This window comes from Haemaphysalis longicornis, unplaced genomic scaffold, assembly GCF_048455015.1.
Source record: "Haemaphysalis longicornis isolate Haplotype H1 unplaced genomic scaffold, Haemaphysalis longicornis Haplotype H1 scaffold_1, whole genome shotgun sequence".
Classification (NCBI taxonomy): Eukaryota; Metazoa; Arthropoda; class Arachnida; order Ixodida; family Ixodidae; genus Haemaphysalis; species Haemaphysalis longicornis.
The window spans coordinates 228,062,676-228,075,578 of record NW_027526203.1 but is presented as its reverse complement, the minus strand read 5'-3'; the positions used below and the strand labels follow the sequence as shown (position 1 = coordinate 228,075,578).

The following is a 12,903-nucleotide window of genomic DNA, read 5'->3' as shown; positions in this document are numbered from 1 at the left end:
TGGCTATTGCTTGCTTCACTGCGCATCCTCTCGATCAAAAAATGTCTTTACCCCATCCACTCATTTTCTTACCTCGCAGAGTACTGTACAAAATGGCGAACGAATACTACCTCCTTCCCTTCTATCATCTTGTCTGCTACTTTTGTGGCTGCATCACCTTCCTCATTCTGGATGACTTCAAGCGGCTCAAGCTTTCAAAAGTGAGTTCCGCTCCGTTGGTAAAATCAAGTGTATACTGTCAAATGGCTAGGAATGGCCGAACATTATCCCCTGCCTATATGGTGTACTATATAGATTAAAAGGTATTGCACGATGCACTGCGGAGCATGAAACGCATACCACTATACTGTCACGTTACCGAACTGACTGAATATTGTGCTCAGTAGATGTCACTGGCTAGATTACTGGCAAATCCCGTCGGCGGGAACACCGGGGCGACGAGGAGAAGAACGAGGTGCTTTTTGCACATTTGGGGCTCGGCCACCACGCTCAGCGACGGTCCTCACCCAGGCCTTCTAAATAAACGCTCACTTCACCCTACAAACGTCTGACGATCATTGTAACAGGGCGATAGGCCAGCAATGCGGCGGCTTTGGCGGAAATAAAGGGACTCCGTTCTCCGCGGCGTCGTACCCCGCCCCTTACCAAAACTGCTACGATGACGTTCAGACGCTTGTGGGGCGAAGTGTGGGTTTAACACGGCCCGGGTGAGAACCGTAGCTGAGCGTTGTTGTCGAGCCCCGAATCCGCAAAAGCACCTCGTTTTCTTTTCGTCGCTTCGGTGTTCCCGCCATGGGGATGTGCCGGTGTTATAGCCAATGACATCTACTGAGCACACAATATTCAGTCAGTTCGGCAGCGTGACAATACGGAAAAGTCAATTCGGGCTGCTTGGCTAAACTTGCAGAAGTTTTGAAACTAGACAAAATATACGAAGCTATCTGTGTTTTTTGTTCTATTTACTCTTTTTCTGGCCGCCGAACAGAGAGGAAATGCTATGGCTGGGCGACCCAACGCGAGCCAGTGCTTGAATCCACAATTTTCCAGAATTCACCAATGCTCCCTTCGAACATGGGATATCGCGGCTGACAACTCTCCATGGGATTTTGGCTAGGCACTCCCACGGACTTATTTGGGATCAGAGCTTACTCGGTATCAGGAGTCACCCATGGCCTGAACCCATCCGGACTGGCTGCTCATTTCAAGTCATAAGTGATATCGGCTCAGAACGCACATATGGCCTTGATGACTGCAGCGAGGATGACTGTGGCAGTGGCTGTATACATCGCTAATGCTCTGTTTGTATATCTTTAAAGTACAGAACCTCTCTGAATCTTTTTTGTATGCGCTCTAGGCCCTTGAAGCGGCCGGCTGGAGCTTTGCACTGGGATGCTGCTTATGCTGTTTGTTTATAAGGCTGCCCTGGTACCGCCACTCAAGGCCGACAACGGAAGTGGGCACGCTGCTCACCGCATTTTTCGACCGCATCTTGTGGTCTGTCTTCCTTTCTTGGATAACGCTCGCATTCGCGACGCAAAGAGGTGGTGAGTTTCGCAATTTCTGTTCCGCCACTTTCTGGAATTTGTGACTGCTTTAAATGTCCCTAAAATCACGCACACGTCACCGGGAAAGTTACGAGCTGGACAATAAAAGTTAACGTACCCCACTATGGACGACTGCAACTAAGCGGATTTTTGTATTTTGTGCGTCCGAACTATTATTAAAAAACGTTGAAGTACAACACTGATTGCAACGATTGTATGCTTGAATATTTTAAAAATGCTACAATTAAATCCCGCTTTAACGGCCCAACATATTCTTTTTACTTTGTTGTTTTGATACAAGCGCAGAATTGTCTGCCAATTCGTTAATGCGGAAAAATAGATTCGCCTTAGGAGTACTAGCAAGAGGCGAATCATTTGTTAAGCAAGTTGTGTGAAAGGTGTTTCAGTATTTTATTTTTTAATTCGTAATTTATTGCATTATTTATTTTTCTGAATTCAAAGGTGGTATTGTGGCTTTCTATAGACCTCGCATTGAATAACTTACATTGAGCAAAAGAGTTTGCGCGTGCACATGTGTAGTGGATTTCGAAGTGTAGTGGATTTTAGAACGGCAATGCGATGCGAGGATTGCTATAGACTGTTTTCAGCGCACACTAAGCATCACTTTGCGCGTTGAATATCAACTACCTAGTGCATTTTCAGCATTGGTACTTCTGACCGCAATCCGGGCCTGTGGACCTCTGGCTGTGTACTAACGTCATGTCTAACAATTGGAGGTCCGTAACCGTAGTGGTCTCATACAATTGAATTGGGAATTGGTTTTTTAAGCTAATAGGGATACATTTCGGCTTGAGGATCGCCATAGTGAGTGCTTCGGACTATCTCAGGACTTCTGGTAATCTGTAATACTGACACAGGAGTGTTTTGAGGAATCTTTCTTGGCTACTTAAATCCGAAAATTTTGGTCTGTCTGTCTGTCTGTCTGTCTGTCTGTCTGTCTGTCTGTCTGTCTGTCTGTCTGTCTGTCTGTCTGTCTGTCTGTCCGCTCGTCCCTGGATTCAGCCATCTGGCCAAAAGGTAATACAATTCTTGAGAAATAAGTTAATATAGGCAAAACCTATTAAAACCACTAAATCTGGAAAACATTGCTCACACATGACAATTTTGTTGAGCGAAAGATAACATCACGTAAATTTAAGCGATATATCAATACACAACTGGAATTCGCAGTGTTCTTTTAATTGAAAGTAAATGTGTGCTTGGTATTCGCGACAGCAAATAAAAACTACGCCTTGGAGACGATATTTTTAACGCAAGAATACGAGCAGAGCACGCGACGAGTCCGGATGTCGTGACGGCATTCGAAATTCAACAGCAACGAAAGGTTCCATTAGACATCAGACAAGACCTGGAACGCGCGAAAATTGAATTGACTTTAGCGAACCTCCTACGTGTTCATCAGGAGCGATACGGGTGGTTAAGAGCGTGAGAGGGGGACAGGGGAGAGAGGAGAAGAGTTTACGTGGCAGATGCGTCAGAAGGCTATTGTCTGCCGGCGACATGTGCGGCGAAGTAAGCAGGCATGTCGGAGTCTTTTTATGTTAGCCTTCAAAAAAAGTCTACACTACCGGAACTCTAACTCGTGGCGTCGCTCCTATAGTAGTGCAATCTTTAGTCCTTGAGCAACGCCGGTCGTTGAAACATTCCGCCGAACCCTCGCCTTGAAAGCTTTTAAAGCAAAGCTTGACTAATCGCGTCGACCCGTTTAGTCGTCGCAGGGAATTCCGACTTCATTTGACTGCAGCTTCTCTGTATCCTTGACAAAGCATCAAGTGTCTCACCGGGCCGAGCTCTGCCGACGGCCGCGTGCGATAGCCGCCGCCGCTGCCGGCTTGGCGCATGCGCTCTCTGCAGCGGGGTCACCACCTGATCACGTGACTTGGCGTGCGCATGCCAGCTTGGCTATGGATGAGAGCGAGGCCCGGCCGTCTTACGGGTGGAGTTGTGCGGGAACGGGAGGCTTTGAGCCGTCACCCGCAAGTGGCGTCTCACCACCGCGCTGATATTGCCCGGTGAGCTGCTTCACTGGGAAGGGTCCGGAATACCAAGCGCGCGACGCTAGCTTCAGAGACTACGGAGAGCGAGCCGTTCGGCTCGGAAAAGGCCGGACGCGGCGCCACAACCGCAGATAAAGGCAGGCTTCGGACGAATAGTATAATAATTACAGTTAAATCAAAGGTTAAACAAGTGATAACCAGGCTAAGCCAAGCTCTCGCTTTGAATATCCAGTGTTAGCTGAGCTAAGCCACTGCCATTTTTGTATCGTATATCGGATGTAAGGCGTGTATCGGACCCGAGGGCCACCCCTGCAGAGGCTGGTGCTGAGATCGCTTTCAAGGCAGTAATGCGATCCCTATTTCTAGCCAACCAACTTTCTGAGTGGGTGGCTTGTAGCGAGTGACGTTTCGTTCAAAACGCGCTTTCTAAATGTATTAATACGTTGAAATCTTTGCCTAGTACTTCCCTAGCCGGGACCGCGTAACGCCCTGAATTTCCCCAAAAATGCAGGTTTAGAGGAAGTAACGCCTTTAATCGTTATAACAAGGTAAACGGCGATAAAGGGTCGGGCAGAATTATGAAAAACCAAAAAACAGGAAAAATAAACAATACAATTTTCACAAAAATTGTGTGACAAAATAAAAACTGTGCTTCTTATACATCTGCCCCAAAACCAAGAGTAAACCAAAAAGTCCGCAAAAAAACGAAGTCCAAATCGAAATAGCCAGAACGGCCAACCATTTAACGCCCTGCATTCCACAAAAATGCAGTTGTGGTGGACGTAACACTTTTAATCGTTATAATAGCGTAAAAGGACATACGTGGTAGAACAAAAACTTGAGAAACCAAAAAATAAGAACAACAGAAAAAACAACACTTCCACACAAATGATCGGGCAAAATAAAAAAAATACGCTTCTTATTACCCCAACTCCCAAGAAAAAACAAGAAAGTACAAAAACACGTGGAAAATATGGCTAAAAATAGTAACAACGACGAAGCCGTGTAACCCCCTTAATTTACACAAAATTGAGATTTGCCGAAAGTAACACATGTAGTTGTTATATAGCGTAAATGGAGATAATTATAAAGAAAAAATTTTGGACGCCCCGCCAGGAAAAAAAATAGAGAAAATAAAATTTCCACAAAAATGATCTGCCAAAAAATATGCATCTTATACATCTGCCCCCAAAACCGAAGAATACACGAATGAAGCCCGCAAAAGAACGTTGGAAATGCCTAAAAAATAGCGCAAATGGTCCATTTCTGCAGTACGCCTTACTTCTTCGGAAAATGTACATAATATGCGAAGTAAAGGCACTTAGTCGCTATAATGTTATATAGTACTTACATCACTGTAAAAAAGAAAGACAATAAAACTTACAAGGATTAAAATAATCGAACGTCTTTCTCTTCTCATAGCCATATTTGGCTACAAAGAACTAACATTCTCGACAAGCGCCATAAGAAAGTTGATGATGGTTGGATGTTTATGGCGCAAGGCCAACTGGGGCAAAGAGCGCCAAAACAAGTCGATGATAGGGGTGAAACCTTACACACTAAGTAAAATCAGCAAAAACAAAAGTAAAATCACGAAACGATAATGAGCATGGCTGGTGTATAGGGCCAGATTTCATGATGCGTGATAGGAAATGAGGTTTAAGAACTTGACGTCGGACAAATACTCAAACACACGTTTCACGGAAACAATGGCATCATCACCTAGGAAAAACGATGGATGTAGGGGAATATGTTGTCTGTAGAGTTCTCTGAAGTGTTTGTGTCGTGTTGTGTGAAGTGCCTTGCATGTGATTAGTATGTGCACTACGGATAGGGCCTCTCCGCACCTGCGGCACTGGGGTCTAGAAGATCCCGTCAGCAGATACGAGTGCGTTGCATGGGTGTGCCCTATCCGCAGCCTACCCAAGGCGACTTCCGTCTGTCTGTTGTGTGAGTCAGATGTGTACCGTCCCAAGTGTGGCTTTATTACATGTAGTTTGTTGTCTGTCTGTTCGTCCCAGTGTGTTTGCCATGTTCTGCGCAGGTGTTGTCTTATGTGTGGCTTGAGGTCTGTGTAGGGTATCGCTGTAATGTCTACAGTGTTCCTGAGTGCAGCAGCAGCGGCCCTCTCGTCTGCCAACTCATTCCCAGCGATCCCTGCGTGTCCTGGGACCCAGCAGAGGACCAGCTTATGCTTTTGTGCATACACGGACATGATAGTGTTAAATACAAGATTAACTATGTGGTTTTTGGGGGGTGTATGCGATGACAGTGCGCGAACAACACTCAAAGAATCTGTATAGATGATGGAATTGGGAATTTGATTTTCAAGAATGTGTCGTACAATCAGTAAAATTCCATACGCTTCTGCTGAAAAAACTGTTGTGTGCACGCTCATGGTTCTGGCTGCATTAAAATTTGGACCATGAGCAGCGCACGACACCATAGTGGAGGTTTTAGAAGCGTCACTATAAAATTCCGCACATGTGTATTTAAACTGCAAAGACAGAAAGTGCTGCAGTATTGCAGCTCGTGGTACACGATTTTTATCAAGTCTCATAAAAGAAAGGTCGCACGACACAGGGCGAACTTGCCAAGGCGGTAAACTGTTAGAAAAGGATGACCTGTACACGTCTAAAAACGAAGCACTGAGATCCGCGGCTCGCTCTCTCACTCTAAGTGAAAAGGGCAGAGGAACGGATGGGCGATTTACAAATAGCAGAGATGTTGATGTATCATTAAAGACAGGATAAAAAGGATGATTATTCAGCGATGAAATTTTAAAAGCATAAAGCAAGTCCATGTATGTTCGTTGGTTCTCAAGGCTCCACTTATTACATTCGACATAAAGACTCTCAGCAGGGCTAGTGCGAAAAGCACCCGACGAAAGACGAAGGCCCAAGTGTAGCACTGGGTCAAGAATTCGCAAGGCTGTCTTAGTCGCCGACCCATATACCACACTGCCATAGTCCAAACGAGACCCAACCAAAGCAGTATACAAGCGAAGCAAGAGTTCTTTGTCAGAACCATAGGATTGGTGGGAGAGAACCTTAAGTATATTCATTGTTTTGAGACATTTATTTTTAAGTTCCTTGATGTGGGGAATGAATGTGAGTTTGTGATCAAACACCACACCCAAGAACTTGTGCTCCTTGTTCACAGGAAGCGACACGCCATTAAGAGTAATGTCTGGGTCCGGATGGACCCCCCGCTTCCTGGTGAACACAACGCAGGAGCTTTTTGCAGGATTCAATTTAAACCCATTGTTGTCTGCCCAGCTGGCAAGTTTCTTGACACCAAGCTGGACTTGACGTTCGCAGATTGACATATTACATGATTTATAGGATATCTGGACGTCATCTACATACATGGAATAAGAGATTGTGGGTGGCAGTGCCTTACCAAGAGAGTTCATTTTTACTATGAAGAGAGTGCAGCTCAACACGCCACCCTGTGGCACGCCATTTTCTTGCACGTGAACCCTTGAGAGTGCACCACCGACTCTCACTCGAAACGTTCTTTCTGATAGGTAACTGACAAGAGTGTTTAACATGTTACCCGAGACACCGAATGACTTCAGGTCACTAAGGATCCCGTAGCGCCAAGCGGTGTCGTAGGCCTTCTCGAGGTCGAAAAAGACAGTTAAACAGTACTGCTTATGCGCGAAGGCATCCTTGATGTACGAATCAAGAGCAACCAGTTGATCGTTCGTTGATCGCCCCACCCTAAAGCCTGCCTGGCAGCTCTCGAGAAGACCGTTGTACTCGAGGAAGTACACGAGCCTGCGATTTACCATCTTCTCGAAGAGCTTGCACAGGCAGCTCGTCAGGGCTATAGGACGGTAGCTTGAGGGGGACGACGGGTCCTTTCCCTCTTTCAGAAAAGCAACAACTATAGCCTCCTTCCAAGAGTTTGGAATGTGCCCCGAAAGCCATATCTTGTTATATAGGTGTAAGAGTGTTAGAAGCGTGTCTGCGTGCAGGTGTTGTATCATTGTATATGTAATGTTGTCTGGGCCTGGAGCTGAGGGTTTACACGTGCTCAGGGCAGCCCTCAGCTCATGTAGTGAAAACAGGGAGTTGTAAGAAGTCTGTGATTTGTTGTTGTCGTGTAGTGACTTCTTTTCACTAGAGTCTTTATACCTCAGGAAAGTGTTCGTGTAGTGTGCTGAACTGGACACGTGTTGGAAGTGTTGTGCGAGTGTGTCAGCCTGGTCTTCGAGTGTGTCCCCTGTAGTGCTGACCAGAGGCAGGCTGTGAGTTTGTTGTCCTTTGAGTTTGCGTATTCTCGTCCATACTTTCCGTGTGTCTGTGTAGGAGTTGATGGATGTTATGAAGGAACGCCAACTCTCTCGTTTTGACTCACGGCGCACACGTTTTCCTAACGCCTTGGCCCGTTTGAACAAAATGAGGTTACCCGACGTGGGGTACCGACGAAGGACACCCCACGCCTTGTTCTGGGCCTCTCGCGCCCGCCTACAGTCCTCATTCCACCACGGCCTCCGCTGGTTGCGCGGGGCACCAGAGGCGTGGGGAATGGACTTTTCGGCGGCGTCGAGGATGTGCGCCGTGAGCAGTTGGGTAGCTTCTTCAACGTGTAGGTGTCCTATGGATGTGTGGTGTAGTTGGGATGTCTCTGTAAATGTATTCCAGGTAGCTCTTGCTTCATTAAACCTTTTATGGGAAGATGGACTGCTCGGGCCTGTACCTATGTACGTTAATGAAGTAGGGAAATGGTCACTACCATATGGGTCAGTGCCCACACCCCACTCAAGACATGGAAAGAGAATTGCCGAACCAATAGCCAAGTCAAGACATGAGTATGTGTTGTGTCCTATGTTATGATATGTAGGCTGTTTATTGTTGAAAAGGCATGCTCCAGAGGATGTAAGAAACCTCTCTATCAGGCGACCCCGGGCATCCGTACGAGAAGAGCCCCAAAGATAATTGTGAGCATTAAGGTCGCCTGTTAGAATGTACGGTTCGGGCAGCTGGTCAACCAGCGCCTCGAAGTCAGAGCTCAAAAGTGTAACATCAGGAGGAATGTAGATGGAGCATACCGTTATCAACCTATTAAATATTATTAAGCGTATTGCTACAGCCTCAAGGACAGTATTCAAGGTGACAGGGTGGCATGCTAAGGATTTTCGGGCGATTATGGCCACACCGCCAGAAGAGTGTGTGTAGCCATCCCTGTCTTTCCTGTATACCAGGTAACTATTCAAGAAATTTGTGTGTTTGGAATTCAGATGTGTTTCCTGGACACACATTAAACTTGGCTGGTTGGCATGCAGAATCTCATGCACGTCGTCAAGATTATTCAGAAGGCCTCTGCAGTTCCATTGATCTATGTTTTCTCTTCCCATTATGATATGTTAGAGCTACTGGAGAGTGATTATGTAGGGTCTTTCGGGGCTTGCACTCTTGGGAGGGGCTTTCTGGCCTTCTCTACTGACCTGGACGTCGCAGCCCGTTCCTTCCGCTGCGATGAAAGCCGGAAGGGCTCGACGTCCATGTCGTCATCTGATGGCAAGGGGGTGCCCAGCGGACTGGGCCCCCTTGACGTGGTACCCTTTCGGGCGTTCTTTGCCTGCGCTGCCAGTGCCGAAGGCGTGGGGAGCACGACAGGTGGCACAGGCAGTGAGGCAGGGGAGGGGGTCGCTGCGACTGCCTCCGTCTCCATCTCGTCCGGGCCCTTGCGTGTGCTTCGGGCCGGTGGAGAGGAGGAAACGGTGTGTGCAGCAGCATCCCCACCGGACGTGGATGCCACCACGGCCGCTGCTGGCTCAGCGAGCGGTGCGGAGGCGGGTTGGGCTGCAAGAGGCAACCCAGGGGGGGGCGGGGGCGGGACCAAGTCCGACTCTCGGTACTGGGTCCCCGCCGAAACAAGACGCCGCTCCGCCCCCCGGCGAGCTGCGTCGGCGTACCTCCCCAGGGGAAAAGAGGCGAACCTCTTCCGCGCCTCTGGGAAGGTGATGTTTTCAGTGATTTTGAGATTTATTATTTTCTTTTCCATCTGGAACCTTTCACACGTGCGGGAGTACGCAGCATGAGGTCCATGACAGTTGCTGCACATTAATTGTTGAGCCTGGCAGTTATCTGTATCATGATCTTGGGATGAACATTTTGCACACGTTGTTTTGCCGCGACAGGAGGTGGTGCCATGCCCGAACCGTTGGCACTTGAAACAGCGCCGCGGGTTCGGGATGTAAGGCCGGACAGAACAGTGAATGAAACCTGCTTTGATGGATTCGGGGAGTGTGGAACGGTCAAATGTCAAGATTATATGCTTTGTCATGATTTGCTTATCATCTCGCCGCATGGTGATGCGCCTCACTGCCGTCACGCCCTCGCCTTTCAGACCTTCGAGCAGATCGGCTTCCGTCTCATTTATCAGATCTGGCTCAGAAATCACACCCTGAGAGCTATTGAGGCTACGGTGGGGTGTGACTCTGATGTCCAGATCTGCCATGCGATTCTGGGTAAGGAGGCTTGTGGCTTGCTGGTGAGTGTTCACCTCGACCAGAACTTCGCCGGTTCTCAGTTTCTTGGCTTGGAAAGACTTGCCAAGGATGCTTTCAAGGAATTTGGTGATAAGGAACACTGACTGGGAGGAGATGGGATTTGACTTGTCAAGAGATTCAACAATCAAGAAGCGCGGATAGTTATCTGGCTTTTGGGATGCAATTGTTGGCAAGGGTGGGAATGAAGCTTCGGTGCGGCCCCTTTTCGGGGGCCGATCACGTTTGGGGGGGGGTTTGGAAAATGCCATATGATACATTGGGAAGCAGGGAGACGGGGGTACTTTCTTCTTTGACCTTACCCTGGTAGCCAAAGAGGTCCCGGAGCTCCCTGCCTGGTGAACAGACAGGGAGCCCATCCGCCGGAGCTTGACCTGGGCTCCGACGGCCACCGTTCATGGTTTCTAACCCTTCACCTATAAACACATTGCCACGGTTGGATCCAGCGTATGTTTGGGGGCTCGGGGTCCGCGGTATCGCCAGTACCGTCACCAAGATTGCTCAAGGTGCCCCGTGCGGGGGCCATAAGAAAGTTACGCATTACTAAGAAATTCTGTGATTTTATGCATATTTTTTCGTGTTTACTTTTGGCGCTAAAGTTAATTCTCAGTCTTTGAAGCATCATTTGATAAGTTGTGGACTTTATAGCGTATCGATTGTGGTAGGGCTGCCCGCACATAATTTGAACATGGTTGTGTAGCAGCACGTATGCTCCCGAACGCGGTGTTTGTGGGCTACGGCAATCGCTGAGCTAAATTTGTGTACTTCGCGCGTCGTTCGCAAGAAATTGGTAAAGCAGATAATCACAAAGTGTTTCCTGCACGCGAAAAGGCTCCACCCACACGCCGGCCATGGCTGCCCGCAAGGCCCATGGAGCGACCCGAACCGGCGCAGGCCGCGACAGCAACAGCTTGTCGCTGCTGTTGTTCAAGGTCATTTTGACCGCGAAAAAGAAGTTCCCTATGCGCGAAAGGGTATCTTAGTGCGGTGCAACAAATGACTGAGGATTACTATAGCCTCTATTCAATAGCGTGGAATACATGCAGGTAACCGTGCGAGTGCGCCGCCATATCTGTGGCCAAGCGTCTGTTGCCAAGGCGTCGTTGTGCGCCCGGCCCCTAGATCAGGCACCCCTCTTCTCCATGCCTTCATGGCGGCCAGGCCGGCCGCCGGCCGCGAGTGACCTTTGGTTCCCGTGCAAGGCGTGTGCGAGTGATTCGATAGTCAGTTGTGCCGCGATAGCGTTGGTCACGCGAGATGTCACGATTCCGATCATGAGTGTGACACCCCCATTCAACCAATTCAAGCAATTCAATCCCAAACTCCGCGCACACCTACGAGCGAGTCCGAGTCGGTCGTGGCACGAAGGTTGCAACGTGAGCGCAGTGGTCCGTTCGACAGCAGGAACTGCATCATCACCAAACGGTTGCCCTCTGAACGCAAAATAATACCTCGACGCCAAGTGCTGTTGAGTGCAGCACAGTACGATCTACCTATCGCCAGACGCGTATGAAGGAGCCGCCGCAGATGGGCTGATTGCCAGCCGCGTCGCTCTAACGTCAGACATGAGTTGTTTTGCTGGGTGTGAAACATTTAGCGCACGAGAAAGCCAGCGCTAAACCGGTGTACGCGTGAACCATTTCTCCAAAGAAATTATTCGGTTTTTGTACTCAACCACGTATTAGAGGGCACGTACCAGACATAAAGTCGTGGATGCGGTGCGCGTGCACTTGCGTCGACATGCGCGGCGGCAGCCAAATGCAGCGTCGGACTTTTGCTGCCGTTCGCAGCCGCGGTTTCATCCTCCGTGAATTCGAAGTGCTCGAGGGTGGGTAGAGCGCCACCACTTAATCTGATTGCGAATAATATATCTGTTGACGCCAGTACCGATAATCTGGTTGAAACGCAGCAGACGATGTGCGCTGGTATTTTTTTTCGTCCAGACGCGGGCGCAAAGCGCATGCGCTGGCACGGTGGCCACCGACATGGCGGTTTTCGGTGTTGCCAGGCGGAGAAATCGCCCACTAAACTTTTCATTGAATAACGCCTGTACCAAGGTAAATATAAATGGTAGCGAAGGTTCGGGCAAAAAGCGGTTCAGAACCTATTGCCAGCGACATCAGCATGGAGGCTTATGGGAGTGGCGATTGAAGCGCGACTAGGTGAGGAGGGAACAAACACTAGTAACAAAAAACCAAGTTTTGTTCAACAATAAAACAACAATTATATTTTACGAACTATATTTATTTCTGAATCACATTTATTTAGGCACAGTGTATAAATAATTTATGAAAATGCCGTTCATTCTCAAAAACCTTTTTTGTAGCGCCCTCTGAAGAATGGCACATGTCATTGCTTTGTGATGCAGTCCTTGTAGTGATCGGAAAGGCGCTCCTAAAGTTCGTCTGCTAGGAAACGCCCCTCGTGTGTTTTGGTGGTGCACATTTGCATTCGTTTTTCCTTGTTAATTTGGTGTGAACTTAATTTTTGCCGTGCGTGGACTTGCGAGGTGCGTTGTATCGTCGGTGAACACGTTTAGTTCCATGCCCGGCAGGCACGGTGAACTACGGGACGATGCTGCCAACGGTTGGAGCGGAGCGCTTTCGTCGGTACCTACAGAAACGATGTGCTGTACAAGTTGCAACAGCAACTCCCGTACACCTCTGGCGTTTTACTGCACCATTTTCCTCTCATTTCCACAGGTAACGCGAAACTATTGTACTGTTAATATGTGCACGGGGGTTGTGTAAGGGGACGTGGTGGTGCTTCGAAAAAAAATGGGTCTAAAGCTTTGTTATGTCACAGTTATCTCTTGATTTCA

At 48.3% G+C, this 12,903-nt stretch overlaps 1 protein-coding gene across 1 annotated transcript in view; it reads left to right on the top strand.

Moving 5' to 3' along the window:
* LOC144142514 (nose resistant to fluoxetine protein 6-like) overlaps positions 1 to 12,903 on the top strand; it is a 142,590-nt gene that overhangs the window by 120,263 nt on the left and 9,424 nt on the right. The window contains exons 12-13 of the mRNA XM_077674082.1: positions 80 to 200; positions 1,355 to 1,544. Of these exons, the coding sequence (XP_077530208.1) occupies positions 80 to 200; positions 1,355 to 1,544 (311 nt within the window). The remainder of the gene's footprint in view (positions 1 to 79; positions 201 to 1,354; positions 1,545 to 12,903) is intronic.